Source organism: Cricetulus griseus (assembly GCF_003668045.3).
Source record: "Cricetulus griseus strain 17A/GY chromosome 1 unlocalized genomic scaffold, alternate assembly CriGri-PICRH-1.0 chr1_1, whole genome shotgun sequence".
NCBI classification, from domain to species: Eukaryota; Metazoa; Chordata; class Mammalia; order Rodentia; family Cricetidae; genus Cricetulus; species Cricetulus griseus.
The window spans coordinates 229,097,404-229,113,403 of NW_023276807.1; the positions used below are offsets into that span (position 1 = coordinate 229,097,404).

Here is a 16,000-nt window from a genome sequence, read left to right on the forward strand (position 1 = left end):
CTTATTCAGAAAATCTGTACCCAGAAGAAATTCAGGGAAACTATAATAAAAGTTGGGGTTCAATAATATGGACCAGGCATAACCTTTGCCTAAATGTTGCTAAATATTCAAATGAGAAAAGAATACTTGGTAATGGTGGGTAACATTCACCACTATATGCTTATTAAAAAGAAACAGTATATTTGAGTTTTATTATTGTTTTATTAGACAATCATAACTATATACATATATGAGATATAACATAAGTTTTGGTACCTGAATATGCCATAGGATAATTAAACCACGATAATTTACATAGCCATCACCCAAAGTTCCTTTCTTATTTGTGGTTTCGGCAGCAAAGCAAGGTTATAATAATTTGTTTCAGGGACAGTGAGATGGCTCAGCAGGTGCGTGCTGCCTAAGCCTGAGACCTAAGTTCGGTCCTTAGAACTGACAGTGGGAGGGGAGAACCAACTCCACACAATTATCCTCTGACCATCACACATATGATGTGGCCTATGTGCCCACCCCATGATATTAATAAATGAATTTTTAATAATAAGCTTTAATGATTTCAATTATTTGATACGATTCAGGTACTTATATTTTCAAGAGGCAAAATGGTAAATATAAATAACACTTCCCTGAAAGAAGAAACATGGATGGGAGCTGAAGTGGCAGCCAGCAATCTGCATCTCCAAGTCAGAATTCTACCTACCTTCTGTGGGAGATCCTCACAGAGTTTCCAAGCATAGTCCCTTCGCTACAAAACAGAGAGGGCCAACAGAACAAAGAATCTAAGATGGGGCAACCAGGCAGCCAGCCTCCACATTGCACACCACTTAGCTCTCAGAGGTCACAGACATGGCTTTTGCTTCAAGGTCAAGACAGAGCCTGGGCATTCATAGTTCTCAGACTCTGTAAATCAGTCTGGAATGAGGCCCAGGCATCATAATTTTTAAAAGCTTCCTGGGTGATTCTAATGTACAGCCAGAGATGAGGACAACTGTTATATGTGACAGAGACCTAATGAGGATTTTAAATTGCTTTCTAATTTCTAGTCTCAGAAATGTAATGTCTCACCAGGAGATTTATTTTGAGATTAAGAATGAAGAATCAAAGTTCAGAGAAGCATTGAAGAAGGGTGTGTGTGTGTGTGTGTGTGTGTGTGTGTGTGTGTGTGTGTGTGTGTGTGTATTATAAGTGTATGTATGATATGTACATGTAGGAGGTAAATGAGTAGGTACATGTGTGTAAGTGTATGTGCTGTCCATGCAACATCTGAGAAATTTAATGGTAATTAATGATGTTGGTTGCTATGTTTTCAGATAATCTGATGAAAGTTCTATCTTTCTCATAGACTATATATAAATTTGTATCTGTGCTAGTCAAAAGCTTTTAGGATTATTGGGGACTTTCTGAAATCAACATTAATGAGCTCTGATATAGTCTTAGATTTTATAACTACTATAAAATCAGTTTTTAAATATCACATAAAAATTAAAAGACTGGTAGAAGTCTTAATTTTGACCCTAAATTTTATGCGATTCTAAGTAAGTTACATAACTTACTTAGCTAGTGCCAATTTTCATCTCCTTATGGTGAAATTCTTATCAATTCTTAGGTAGTCTGCACAATGTTTATCCAGTCTGTTAAAAGGTCAAGGTGGAGTGAATGCGTGTGTGTAAAATATCTTGAAATGTTGCCATGTATTAGAGCTTGCAGGTTGGTGAGTGCCATTTCCAGTTTCCCCACAGAGAATCAATTTCCTTTTACCTGGAGCCTGAAGATTATCCTGTAGCATTGGCTTATGGTGCTTTCTGTCAAACTGCTAGTAAATCCTCTCTTATAATTAAAAAGAGTCAAGTGTCCAAATACAAAGAAAAGGTGACAGTCTGAGGGAAACTGAAATGCATGACTCAAAATTTTCCTCTGGCTCATGAAATACCTCTTTCCATCATCTCCTCTATACACTGAAAGCCCCCCACCAACTCTCAGTGTCCCATGAGACCCTTGCTACCTAGCACTTCAAACTTCTTACATCTAAAGAAAAGTAGTTGCCACAAAAGAACCATTTGTAGTTGCAAGATCCTAAATCATGAATGTATAGGATTAAAAGGAAAAGCCCATCTGTCACAGCCAGTAGTTCAGAGTTAAGATCCTTTAGTCCACCGCAAGATGCTAACTAGAGATGCACAGAGAGCCGAGCTCAAAGAGAACACCCTCCAAAGCCTTTGCGTTCTTAGTGTCTGTGTTTCCCGTTCACTTCACTGTCTGAATGTTAATGCAGAGGAATAAAAAGTGTGCACAGAAGATCCAATACCTTTAGTGAATTTTGATTGCTGTTTTCTACTTCTAAGGAGAAAAAAACTTATTAAACAAAATGCAGAGTCACGTAGTTCAAGCTACCCACTGTCTCTTCATAAAGCAAAATGCTTAATATGCAGGAATTTCAAGTGAGAGGAGATGTCAGGTCTCCAAAAGCCACTATTATCAAACAAAGCAGCCAGAAAATTAATGCACTTGAGATGACTGTGATCATACTCCTGGCTATCAGCCAGCATTCTTCACTTCTCTTGGTAGGAGCATGCTTCAGCACTCCTTATTGTACACAGGAAGCCTATCTACACACCTTGGTTCTTTGACCAAAAATTCTTCCCTTCTTTCTAGAGTACCGCTTTAACTTTCCAACTACCATTTACAAGCATTTGCTGACCACAGTGTTTCAGGAAGAACTACTACAAACAAATGGTATACAGCAATAATCAGGATAGTTTTGTTGCTAATGAAGAGAAATGGGACATTTAAAGACCAGTGATTTTGATGGTCCCCCATCCAAACAAGGTGTCCTCTCTAAGCCCAAAACAATCCTCCCTATGACCTCCTACCATACCTTCCTGAGTTAGTGCTTTATCTCAGACATTTTAGAGAGAGAATCTTGGTGTCCATATGAGTGGTTCCATCACCCTTCCTTCCAGGGCTGCAGAAATGAAAACATCCCATAGGGGGTGGATAGTTTGTGTGTCTTGCCAACCCAAGACAAAGTAACAAATTTCAACTGATCGAGGGGTTGGGTGCCTTAGGCTGTCCTACATTCTGGTTCACTGAAAATGGCCACTCATTACAAATTACCAGGTAATAAGTAATAGGGCAAAAGGCTTTCAAGGTGGGACCTTCCTTGTATTAATCAAGAAAATGAATACTCAAGAGTTTAACAACAAAATCATATACCTTTTGGACAGATGATAGTCTGTTTATTTGCATCATGACTAATAGTAATGGCTATAATCCATCACATTAGAAAAGTAATCAACAGTGCTAGCCATACCAAATTAAAATTGATTGAGACCTCACATGACCCTGGCAAAAGCTAATAATTACATCATTGTTACATAGCCAATAGTAAGCAGCCAAAACACTATTTTGCTTCTTTTGGTTTATAAACTCTGTTATATAAAGGCTAGCATAGAAAGATTAAACAAAATAAATTAAAATAAAACACTGCTGATACCTTTTTTTCTCAGTAATGACACCAGGAAAATTATTGCCACCTGCTTTTCAGTTGTTATTCTATCTCCTTTGGGTCATGCACCATCCTGGTGCTCTGCATATTTGATCCATTTTATCCCCATTCCATTCATGAAGGCACATTGGCACCAGCCTCATATTATAGAAGAACTGAAAATCACCCCAGGAGCCCAGAGCCATAGCCAAGACTCAAATCTAAACCCATCTGAAATGGATGTCCAGTGTATCCATTCTAATCAGTAAGCAGGGAGTCTGTATAATGAGACTGGATGACTACAAGAAGCATCTCTCACAGATATGAGTTCAAATATTGGCAGAAAAAGAAAGCTCTCTTATAAATCATAGGTTATCTTTTAGGGTTAGTTTTCTGAAATTTGGTGAGGTATCAGAAGGTCTCAGAGGAGGGTTCCCCTACAGTCATAACTCTTGGCTCAGAGGATGTCCTCAACAATGTGGCAGGGACACAGTGGCAATAAATTAAGAGTTATTTACCACAAAAATTATCACTGGATGTCATTTATGTTCACCTTCCAAAAACAAAACAAAACAAACAAAAAAATCTGGAATGATCTTGCATAGACAAGTGACAAATATTATCATTAGAGACTGTGGAGTTATGGGAAAATGACACTCAAAGGGAGTCTTATCAGACTAGGAAAACAGTTCAGGGGGCAAAGTGTATGCCGGGCAAGTATGAGGACCCAAGTTTGGATCCTAAATACTCATGCAAAAATCTGGGCATGGCAGCAAAAGGGAGGGACCAGATGGAGACAGACAGATCAAGGGCTCACTGGCCATCTGGACTAGCAAGATGGAAACAGATAGATCAGGGGGCACTGGCCTTCCAGTCTGGCTTAAATGGCAAGCTCTGGGTTCAGTGAGAGATTCCCGTCTCAAAACATAAAGTGAGGAAGTGATTAAGGAGGATGGCAGCCTTAGGCTCCAATATGGCCCCAGATGGTGGGCAAGCGCTCTCTCTCTCTCTCTCTCTCTCTCTCTCTCTCTCTCTCTCTCTCTCTCTCTCTCTGTCTCTCTCTGTCTCTCTCTCTCACTCTCTCTCTGTCTCTCTGTCTCTCTGTCTCTGTCTCTGTCTCTGTCTCTCTCTGTCTGTCTCTCTGTCTCTCTCTCTGTCTCTCTCTCTCTCTCTCTCACACACACACACACACACAAGAGGGCGGGGGAGACAGACAGATGTTCTTGCGAAATATCACTCTTAAGTTCCAGCTACTGTCCCTCCCAACAGCAGAATGTTAGGACAGCCACACCGGTGTTTGGAGAGCGCCAAACTCATTTCTGACCATGCAGAGTTTGGTTATTTGTCTCTTGTTTTGTCGTTGCTGCTGTTACTGCTGCTGCAGTGTTTGTAGTACACGTCCTCAAAGGAAACTTTTCCTGTTGGATGGCAAGGCAGGGGTTAAGCAGTGGCCCCTGACTCTGTGCTGAGCTGGCCTGAGAGCAGCATCTGGGGCTACAGAGCCTCTGAAAGCACCACCAGGGCCCTCTATCAGGCAACTTGGGAAACTGAAAATACAGGAAAAGTGCAGGAAGGAAACAAAGCCTCTGTCCATCCTTTGGTGAAAGAGGCAAACTTGGAGTGAGTTTTGCAGTTGTTTCTTCTCCTTTCCCATCTCTGCCTTTGTGGCAGAGAAAATAACATAACAAGAAGTGAACCATGGTTGCTTTGGCTTAATCAGCCTCTTTCAAATTGCCTGAGCTCCAAATAGGAACAAAACTTCCCATCAAGGTCAAGCTAAACTTCACAAAGTAGGGTCCAATCACCATGAGGAAAAATTAGCATGATCAGAGCCAGCTGTGATATTTCCTCGCTGCTGTACTCCTCTGCCTGAGCGTGTACCTGAAGGACCATTAGAGATGCTCCAAATCTGAGCATAGAGCAACTCACTGGCTGCAAGCCCATGTTCCAGTGTACCTAAGTCATACATTTGACAATAAAAGTCTGCTGCTGTCTTGTTTTCGGTAATTCATCCTATCAGGTATTCTGCTGTGAATATATATGACTTTTATGAAACAATGAGAAGTCTGAACACGAATTCTATATTTCATGATGTGAAGGAAACAGTAAGTTTCTCTTCATGGTTAAGCCAGTATGTGATCGAAGATTTCTCTGAAAGTGTGTCACTTTTAGATCTACACAATAAGATGTATACCTGTTTAATCATGTGATGTCTGAGGTTTACTTCACAACAAGGAGGACCATCCCAGACAAAGATGACACAACATTCATTTTGAGCTCACAAGTGTAAATGCTATAAGGCTTCCCTGGGACAACATTTGCCTTTGTTCTTTTTGGATTTTGCAGATGTTAAAATTTCTCCAAGATAAAAGCTTTTTAAAGCTAACCCAAATTCATTTGGATTATCTGAAATTAGTATCAGAAAGTGTTTTTTCAAAAATAGTTTAAAAACTTGTTTAACTTTAAAGCTGTACATGTTGGCAAATACACTCAAGAACCTGAAGAAGTGGGATCTATGTGAGTTTGAGGCTAGCCTGGTCTAGTGTAAGACCCTGTCTCAGCAAGCAAAAGCAATTCAGTCTTATAATGAATATAAAATGGGAAAGGAAGATCTAAAACTGCCTATAAAGTACTGTGTAAACAAAAGAAATGTAACCTATGTTCCCTTGGCAGTGAGAATAAATGCTATTTTATTTATTTACTTTTTAAATATTTCTCAGATTTGCTAAAAAGGAACTATATTAGACTTGTAACTTTACAAAGTAAGATATGCTGATAATATAAAGTGAAATGGGGCTGGAGAGATGGCTCAGCCGTTAAAGGCTAGGCTCGCAACCAAAAATATAATGTGAAATGGAAAATTGCAAAATAGTAGATAAAGTAGAAGCTTGTTCCTCTTCCCAGTATGTGAGTGCACGCGTGCGTGATGTGTGTGATGCGTGCTTAAGACAAACAACATTAAATTGCCCACGGAAGTTTGTCTGTTGGTCTCTGGATGGAGGTGTTAGTGGTCATTTTTTATTTGCTTCATTTTGCCTCTGTGTATGTTTTCTCCAAAATAGAATCAGAAAAACTATAGAGTAAGAATTAGCCCAACTCTCATTGCAGTAATATATTAAACCTTAAAGTAAGGTGGTATAAATTCTTTGACCAGCCAGCATTTTGTAGTGATACTCTCACCTTCATATACGCAATTGCTTGATCACGTGTCTCACCCTGCTTCCCTTCCAGGTGTTTCCATGCCGATCCCAGTCTTTGGATTGCAGGATGACTCCAAGGTCTTTAAGCAGGGGAGCTGCCTGCTGGCCGACGACAATTTTGTCCTCATAGGTTCTTTTGTGGCATTTTTCATCCCCTTAACCATCATGGTGATCACCTACTTCCTCACTATCAAGTCCCTTCAGAAAGAAGCCACCCTGTGTGTGAGTGACCTCAGCACTCGGGCCAAATTAGCCTCCTTCAGCTTCCTGCCTCAGAGTTCTCTGTCATCCGAAAAGCTCTTCCAGCGGTCCATCCACAGGGAGCCAGGCTCCTACACCGGCAGAAGGACGATGCAGTCCATCAGCAATGAGCAAAAAGCGTGCAAGGTGCTGGGCATCGTGTTCTTTCTGTTTGTCGTAATGTGGTGCCCATTCTTCATCACCAACATCATGGCCGTCATCTGCAAAGAGTCCTGCAACGAACATGTCATCGGAGCCCTGCTCAATGTGTTTGTCTGGATTGGTTACCTCTCCTCGGCTGTCAATCCACTGGTCTATACACTGTTCAATAAGACTTACAGGTCTGCCTTCTCACGGTACATTCAGTGTCAGTACAAGGAAAACAGAAAGCCACTGCAGTTAATTTTAGTGAACACTATACCGGCGTTGGCCTACAAGTCTAGTCAGCTCCAGGCGGGACAAAATAAGGACTCTAAGGAAGACGCTGAGCCGACAGATAATGACTGCTCTATGGTTACACTAGGAAAACAACAATCAGAAGAGACTTGTACAGACAATATCAACACCGTGAATGAAAAGGTTAGCTGTGTGTGACGGACTGGTTGCTGTGACGCTGGCACTTGAACAAGTTTTTAGCCCTTGTGTGTGGGGGTGGGAATAAGGAGGCTGGGACAAATTAGACTACTCCAGTGACTCAACAGAATCTATATGCCTCATTGTATTCTGTGTATGAAGAGCAGTGTACCACAAAATGTGCACTTGGACAATGTCCTGACGGCATTTGAGCTGAGTGTTATGGTTTTATCATTGTCCTTTTAACCTTGTCAGTGAGATCTTTAAGATCATTGTACTTTACTGTACAATTACAATGAGGCATAAAATCAATCTAATTAATTTCTATTATTCAAATTGAAACCTTGCTGCCATGTTGTTGATGGGTGGCGCAGGAGTGAGTTGGTGAACTATTATTGTATATAAAAATAGCTAGAAATACTAAAATAATGAATAGCCTCTTTTAAAAAAGTGTTTAAAATTCACCATGACACATATTTTGAAAATAAAAAATAGTATTATGAAATTTGTATTGCTAATATAAATTAATTGAAATACTTGACAATATTTTTCATTCTTGCCTTTTCATAGATGCCATTTTGAAATGTTCACAAGATCGCTGGCATTTGCTGCATTTGTCATTTAATTCTCAGATGTGGAAGGGTTTTAAATGTTACTCAATAACGTGCTGCTTTCTCTTCTACTTCTTGGGCTTAACCTGAATTTGCAATGTGATCTTGTTTCGTATATTTTCCTCTCTGTAAACTATCAAAGGATAATTTTGCTTTTCGAAATACAGTTCTAGAACGCGCTTCAAAGAAACAGCACCCTGGAGGTATTTGGTCACGCACTGTGGGACCACTGCATTGTGCATGCGCCCTTTGAGCTGTGACCAGTACATTGATTTGACTGCCACAGCTAAACAATAAACTCAGGTTTCTCGCTGTTAGCAGTAGCTTCTTAGGCTGTTTCTGAAAAAAAAAAAAAAAGTCAAGTGACTTTCTTATTGACACTTAATCAGGTAAAACTGATGTTTTCAAAGGGCTGGGGATATAGCTCCAATGATAACAGTGTTCCTCTAGCATGCAGGATTCCCCAGCACTGCGAGCACTAGCTTGGATCCACAGGGCAAGGTGGTGCATGCCTATTATTCTAGCCCTTGGGAGATGCAGGTGAATCAGGAATTCAAAGTCATTCTCAGCTATTTATCAAGTCAGTGTGGACTGCATGAAACCCTGCCCCCAAAAGAAAATAAATAAATATAGGCTTTTTTAAAGTTGATACTTTCAGGTTAAATGTATTTATATTATTTATTAAAATGGGTTAGCTTGGTTCCACAGTGATCTATGTACTGTATCTTATGAGTGGAGCAGTTCCTTAGTTATTAAAGATATAAAAATAAATTTATAAGATCTTTGCATTTAAAAATGACAACTTAATTGGTCATTGTAAAAAAGTATGAACAGATTTATTTTGAAGATCAATCAGTTCAATTTCTTTCTTACCTGATTCGGAAAAGAGTTTGTATTTACTCTAGAAAATGTTTGTTTGTTTGTTTGTTTCAATTTTTCTCATTTGCCAAGCAGGCAAGAAAATGGGAAAATATCAATTGAATCAAAGATTTCAACTTATATATAGAAATAAGCACCTCAAACTGGATCCAATTCATGACGATCAAGGTTTAAAGCAATATTTTTGTTCCTACCCTCTAAAACTACATTCATTTTATTGATAGATACTAGCTCCCAATTAAAAAGCAAATATCAGTTACCATAATGTTTGGTAGAAATGATCACTAACAAAGTCAGCCACCGTTAGTCCCCTTTGACACTGTGATGCACAAGAGTGAATTGCACATTACTGTTGGGAACAGATGATAGACGCAGGGTAAAATGCTGGAAGATTTATATTCACTATAAAGGTGTTTTGCTGTAAGCCTTTGGGAAATGTTACAAGTTTGGCATTAAAGAATGTAGAAAGCTTCATTATGTAGGTTGGAAATGCACTAATGTTTTCCCAAGTTTGTCCTTACAGGCGCTTTGAGTGGTGGTCATTGTTTCAGACATAGAATTATAGTATGTCACTAGTACTGAGGTTGTGTTAGGAAGTCTACTGTAATGTGTGTTGCCTTACACACTGTACACATGTCAATATGCATTAAGGAAAAGGCTATCAATTCTAATCCATGAACTTAGTTCATCAGAATGAACATAAATACTGCCTGGCAGATGTCTTTTGACTATACATGTATAGCCAGTGTGTATGTGGTTTTTCTCTGTGTAAGTATTCATTGAAGTGTATATAAGAAAACGTGTACCTGTATATATGTACAGACATGTTCCCATGCACTTTATTCAATATTTATATATTTATATGGAAGAAGAGCAAGTCATTGAACACACACACACACGTGCATGTTTGAATCATGTTGATCTAAATGTGAATTCATGAACTAAGATTCCTATGACTTTCCATGACTGCCAAATGAGGTTACAGTGTAACAGAGATACCGTCTAAACAAACTGGAAAATGCTTTAATTGTATGGAAAGATTTTAACACAGGTCTATCAGGATGTTGAAAATAATAGTCTGTGTTCCATGTATTAATATGAAATTGGATGGTAACTTAAGGCCTCTCTTTAAGCTGGGTCCTTCCTGACCTCTATGGCTCTTCAGATACACTCCTCTCCCCAGTAGGGGGGAAAAGACCATCTAATGATTTATTGATCCATGGTGAAAGGATTCATTTCTAGCCAGTACTATTAAAAGAGTAACTACACTCTTCTTTAGGTTGGATGATAAACTCTTCTAGACTTAAGGGATTCAATGCCATAGCTAAGGAAAACTCAATTTAAAGCTTACATAATCTATTTGGCCACATCGCCATCTCATGGTCAGTTTTGGAAAATGCTACCATAGTTCAATTAAATTGTGACTGGGCTGCTTTTAGCAAAAGGGTTCTTCTCCCATTTTGTGCACTGATGAAACATATTTATAAAGTGTTGTTATTCTGTGCCATATGTAACAAATACAGTGAAGATTTATTTTATGTACTGATTTTAATCTATTCTAAAATATTTCAAGAATGAATGATTAATTGCAAATAAAGTATACTAAAAACAGTGAGTCAATAGCTGTGTTTGCTGAAAGGAATTGCCTCAAACCTACCAGATCTCCAAGCTGAGGACAATTGGAAATCAAAAGCCTGACCTTCTGGATTCAGCCACATCAAAAAGCTAGAACTCACTTCTTCAGCTTCAAGGTCATGAGTCAGCTTCCAGTTATCATATACAGAAGAGAGACAGATGCTCTGTGTCTTACTGATGCCATCAAGAGATACAGGCTTGCCTTCAGGTGTACACGCGCACATAACCATACATGCACAAGCACATGCACATTCTTTCATAGGGACCATAGTTAATCAAGGACATGGAGCATCATTAAATAGGCCAGAGGGTCATCATTTCATCTTTAAGGGATGAAACAAAGCAGGGCTTCATAGGTGCATGCCTGTAACCCCAGCACTGAGGAGGTGGAGGCTAGAGGGTGAGGGATGCTTACAGATAATAAGGCCAGCCTGAACTGCATGATACCCTGTTTCAAAAAAATGAAGGAAGTATAGAGATAATTACAAAAAGGGATAATGGTCTTTTCCAGGATGTTATAACTCATGTGTTGAGCATCCACCTACTGTATTCCAGCTGTTAAGCTGTCTGGTTTTTGCTCATTTCATATAAATGGGCTCTTCACAATGATCCTAAAGGTAGGAATAGTCTTTTTTGAAGGTAAGAAACTGATACTCCATTAGTGACATGTCAAAAGTCACACAGCTAACAAGAAATATGGCAGTTCAAGCCAGAGGCGTCTGATCCAAATCCATTAATGCTTCTCCTAAATTCATCCAAGTGGTGGAAAGAGTATCTTTTATAACCCAGACACTCCAGTTTCCATCTTTGCTTCTCCTCTACACTTAATTATGAACTTGAGTCATCCTTGTCACCATGCACCTCATTGTTGTGTCTCTAGACTGGACCTGCTGGGCCCTGCCTCGCAGACAAAGATGGATACATTATATCACAGCTGTAGCTGTTCCTGATAACCTGCAACAACCTGGAAATGTTAGAAATGGGTTTGTTTGCTTCAGTTTTTGTTTGTTTTTATTATTATGAAACTAAGGATTCAATCTAGGCTCTTACAATGCTAGGTAAGCATTCTGCCACCTAACTATAACTTTAAGCTTTCCTTTTGAGAGAGGTTCTTAGGTTGCCCAGGCTGGCCTTGAACCTACTCCATAGCTTAGGAAGGGCCTGAACCTGTGATCTTCCTCCAACACAGTTTTTCATAATTCTCTACTGTTTTCTGTGAATGTTTCTGACTTTCAAAACACCTTTTACCTCTGCTACCATGATACATAGGTTCCTTCATCTGGCTCCCTTTATTGCTTCTTTCAAAAGTACCCATTTAATGTCCTGTTTATAAGACTGTCACCAGGTTTATGGCCGCCTACAATCTGTGCCTAGCAAACCAGATTCAGCCACCCTTGATAAATCAATTGAAAGAGCCAAATTAATAGTGAAAACAATAAAGGAGGATTTATTCAATCAGTGATGGAGAATCAGAAGGCAAGAGATAGCTAAGCAGTCCTGCAAAGGACTGCCCATCATTGTCTCAGATCCAGTCTCTCCTGAAGTTAGTTTCTCCTGCGTCATCATCTAGCAAGCTGTAAGTCTGCCCCCAAAGACAAGTTTCTCTTCTGGCTGACAAAAGCTCCTTCTCTGGTTGTCCCCATGGCATGGACATTTTCTTCTCCAACAAGAGATTGCTAAGAAATTCTATTTATTGGGAGACCCATTTGTTTCAATAGTCTGATAGACAAAGATGAGTACACAAGCATGTCTTTTGAATGTATTTGTTCCTACCAGGCAGGCCTCTATTTTAATAAGAAACTAGAGCTTATTGGCCTTGGGAACCACTGACATCTCTTTAGCTGTCCACCCTTAACATAATCCAACAGGCAAAAACAAAAGACAAACATTTTAGGCACCAAGAAGACAAATAAGAAAGAAATTTGGGGACCAGTAATATTTTCCTGGTGTCTTGCAAATGATCTACAGGAAAACAGGTACCTTTGGATCTTCCATATTCATATAAATGTTTGCAATTTAACATTAGAAAGGATTTTTAAATAGAATTTCCTATCTTGTATTCATATCTTTTCTACTCCCTATAGCCCCCAACTCTTCCTGTGCCTCCTTACTCCCTCTCAAAGTCATGACATCTCAAATTATTATTGAGATACATGCATGCTCACAAACACACACACATACACACACACACACACACACACACACACACACACACACACACACACACACACACCTGATGAGTCCATGTAGTGTTGCTCAATTGTAAATGAATATGTAAAAGGCTGACCTCTTGTGATTGGATAGCCTGTCAGTGAGCTCATCCTTGGAGAAAACTGATTCTCCTTTCCCTCTTGGAGCAGCCATTTGCTTGTAGTTGTCCTTCTAGAGGAGGCCCCTCTAAGGCTTTCCCTGTCCACATTGTCATGTCAGCCACTGTTGTCATTATGCAAGTGTTGTTTAATCGGCTGAGATAGTGTTTCGTACTTATGACAGTATTATCACCTAACAACTTTTAACCCATAATAATGACTTGGAAAAAATCCATAACTTTGAGAAAATTAGGAATATTACTAAATTCTTCCTCCTGTTTGGCAGTTTATGGGTATTTATTTCGGTAAATACACAATAATTATACCACCTTTTGTTGCTTACTGATTATTTGTATATGGGTTGTAAAAACAAATGCTTTCTTCTGAATAACAATAATACACACACAAAAGCTCTGCCCTTCCTTTTTATAATTTTTATTAAATTTGTCTTTTGAGCTTCATACATGACATAATGCATTCTGGTTGCTCTCGGCACTCACACTGTCTGCTTTCCCTCTCATCTGCACATCCCTCTCCCACACTCATGTCTTTTGATTTGTTTATGACCCACTGATTTTAAGCAGGACCCTCTGTATGACCATGGGTTTGGAAATGCCCACTGGAGCTTTGTGGGCTCACCCAGGGGCACAACACTGAAGCCCATGTCTGTCTCTCCTCCAGAATTTACAAGTAGCCAATAGTTCAGCAGAAGGGATGGGGCTCTGGAAGCTCCTTCCTACTCCGTGATGGACTAATGACAGGCCCAGTGGAAGCAACCTCAGCTGCATGGGGTCACGATTGTCATGCCCTGAAGATAACATTTCGAAGACTTTTGTCTCGTCTCCTGACTCTTATATCCTTTCCTTCTCCATTTCTTCAATGTTCCCTGAGCCTTACTGGTGATGATATAAATGATCTGTTTAAGGCCAAGCTCTCAATCATCACTTATTCTCAGGACTGGGAGCAGCCGTAGGTCTCTGCTTTTGCCTCACGACATCCACCGACTGCATCTGCTCACTGTATTTGTTCAGTGCATTGCATCACTGCATTGCATCACTGCATTTGCTTATTGCAAGGCTCACTGCATCACCTCACTGATTTGTTCACTGCATTTACTCACTGCATTGTATCACTGCATTTGCTCACTGCAAGGGCTCACTGCATCTGCTCACTGCATGCTGCATCAGATAACTGCATTTGCTCACTTGCTTCCTTACTGCATTGCCTCACTGCATTTCTTCATGGCATTTGTTCACTGTATTGACTTACTATATCCGCTTGCCACATTGGCTCATCTAATTAGCTCACTGTACTTGCTCACTGCACACTGTGTGTGCTGAAGTGGGTCACTTCACTGGCTCACTGTATTTGTGCACTGCATTCATGAAGTCTATTAGCTCACTGCACACTGCATTGCCTCACTGCATCACTTACTTCATCGGCTTACTACACACTGCTTTCATTCACTTCATTGGCTCACTGCACACTAACTGCATCAACTCACTACATTGCCTCACTGCATCTGCTCACTGCGTCGGCTCACTGTGTTGGCTCACGGTATTGGCTCACCGCACACTGCACATGTGCATTTCATCCACCCACAGCATCAGCTTTGCTGTGTTGGTTCACTGTGTAGGCTCCCTGCATGCTTCATTCGATCACTACAGCAGCCCACTGCATTGGTTCACTGCACACTGCATTCACACACTGCATTCGTGCACTGCATTGGCTTGCTCCACACTGTGCCAGCATATTGTATTGGCTCACTGCATCAGTTCACAGCATTCTGCAATTGTGTGCTGCATCCATTCACTACATTGGCTCACTAGACACTGCATCAGGTGACTGCGTTCACTCACTGCATTCATTCACTAAACACTGTGTGACCTCACTGCATTGGTTCACTTCATTGGTGCAGTGCATACTACCTGGCCTCAATGAATGTGCTCACTGTGTCTGCTCGTGGCATTCACACAATGCATTTGTGACCTGCGTTCATTCAGGTTGGCATAGCAATGCAGAGTTCACAGCTGGTTAAGACTATTCATGCCTTTTCTCTCTGTATTAATCAGCATTCTCTAGAGGAATAGAGCTGATAGAATGAATATACAACCCATATATGGGATTTATTAGAGTGCCTTAGTCCAAGAAGCCAGTAATTGTTCAGTCCACGAGGCTGGATGTCTCAGCTGGTCTTCGGTATATGTTGGAACACAAAATAAGTAGGCTTTGATACAATGAAACAAAACTGAAGGTGAGCAGGCATAAAACAAAAGCTTCTTTTGTCCTTGTCCTTTACATAGGCTGACACTAGAAGTATGGCCCAGATTTCAGGCACGTCCTCCAAACTCAAATGATCATGTCTTCCTACCTGGAATGATGCAGTAAACTAAAAATCCCTCACAGGTGTACTTGGATTTTAGTTAATTCCATATGTAGTCAAGTTGACAACGAAGAATAGCAATCACACTCTCCCAGGATCCTGTGTAGCACCTTCTGAGGCTATGAAAGTTAGCTATCAGGATTAAAGCTTCCAGTTCAGTTCCAACTTGATTTCTCTGTATGTTCCAATGAATGTAGGTGGTGTCTTCAGCATGAGGTTCTGGTAGGCAACCAAGAGAAATGGCAAGAGCCGTGCTTAAATTTAACACCAGTATGTTCACATGACCCAGCACACCATGAGATTTTCCTGCTTATTTAGAGCCTCTTTCATCTAGCCCAATTGTGGCTGAAAAGAGCCAGAAGACTCACACCCGGCTTGCCGCTCTTATCTGACTGTGGGAAAATGTTTCTATTACTTGGAAGGTAGAATAAAAGACTTAGAGATAATGGTGGAGGAGCCTGCCCTAAGTCTGAACTTACCCGAATGTTGGAAAGCCTAGTACTTCAGACATCTGTGAACCAAAGAAAAGAATATTCTGGAACTCTTAAATCTATAGCTGAATTTTACATGGTGGTAGCTAACTTCATAATAGTAATCCTGTGACGAACCATCAATGATCAAAAATTTTTGTAAGCTATGGAACCAAAAGTGGGATATCAACATAAATGAGTCTTGCTGTGGCATTA

The 16,000-nt window shown here is 40.1% G+C and overlaps 1 protein-coding gene across 1 annotated transcript in view; it reads left to right on the forward strand.

Moving 5' to 3' along the window:
* Window positions 1-8,465, forward strand: part of Htr2a (5-hydroxytryptamine receptor 2A) — a 66,646-nt gene extending 58,181 nt beyond the window's left edge. Inside the window, 1 exon segment of the mRNA NM_001246728.1 lies at window positions 6,716-8,465. Within this exon segment, the coding sequence (NP_001233657.1) occupies window positions 6,716-7,518 (803 nt within the window). The 3' untranslated portion in view covers window positions 7,519-8,465.
* Window positions 8,466-16,000: the final 7,535 nt, after the last annotated feature.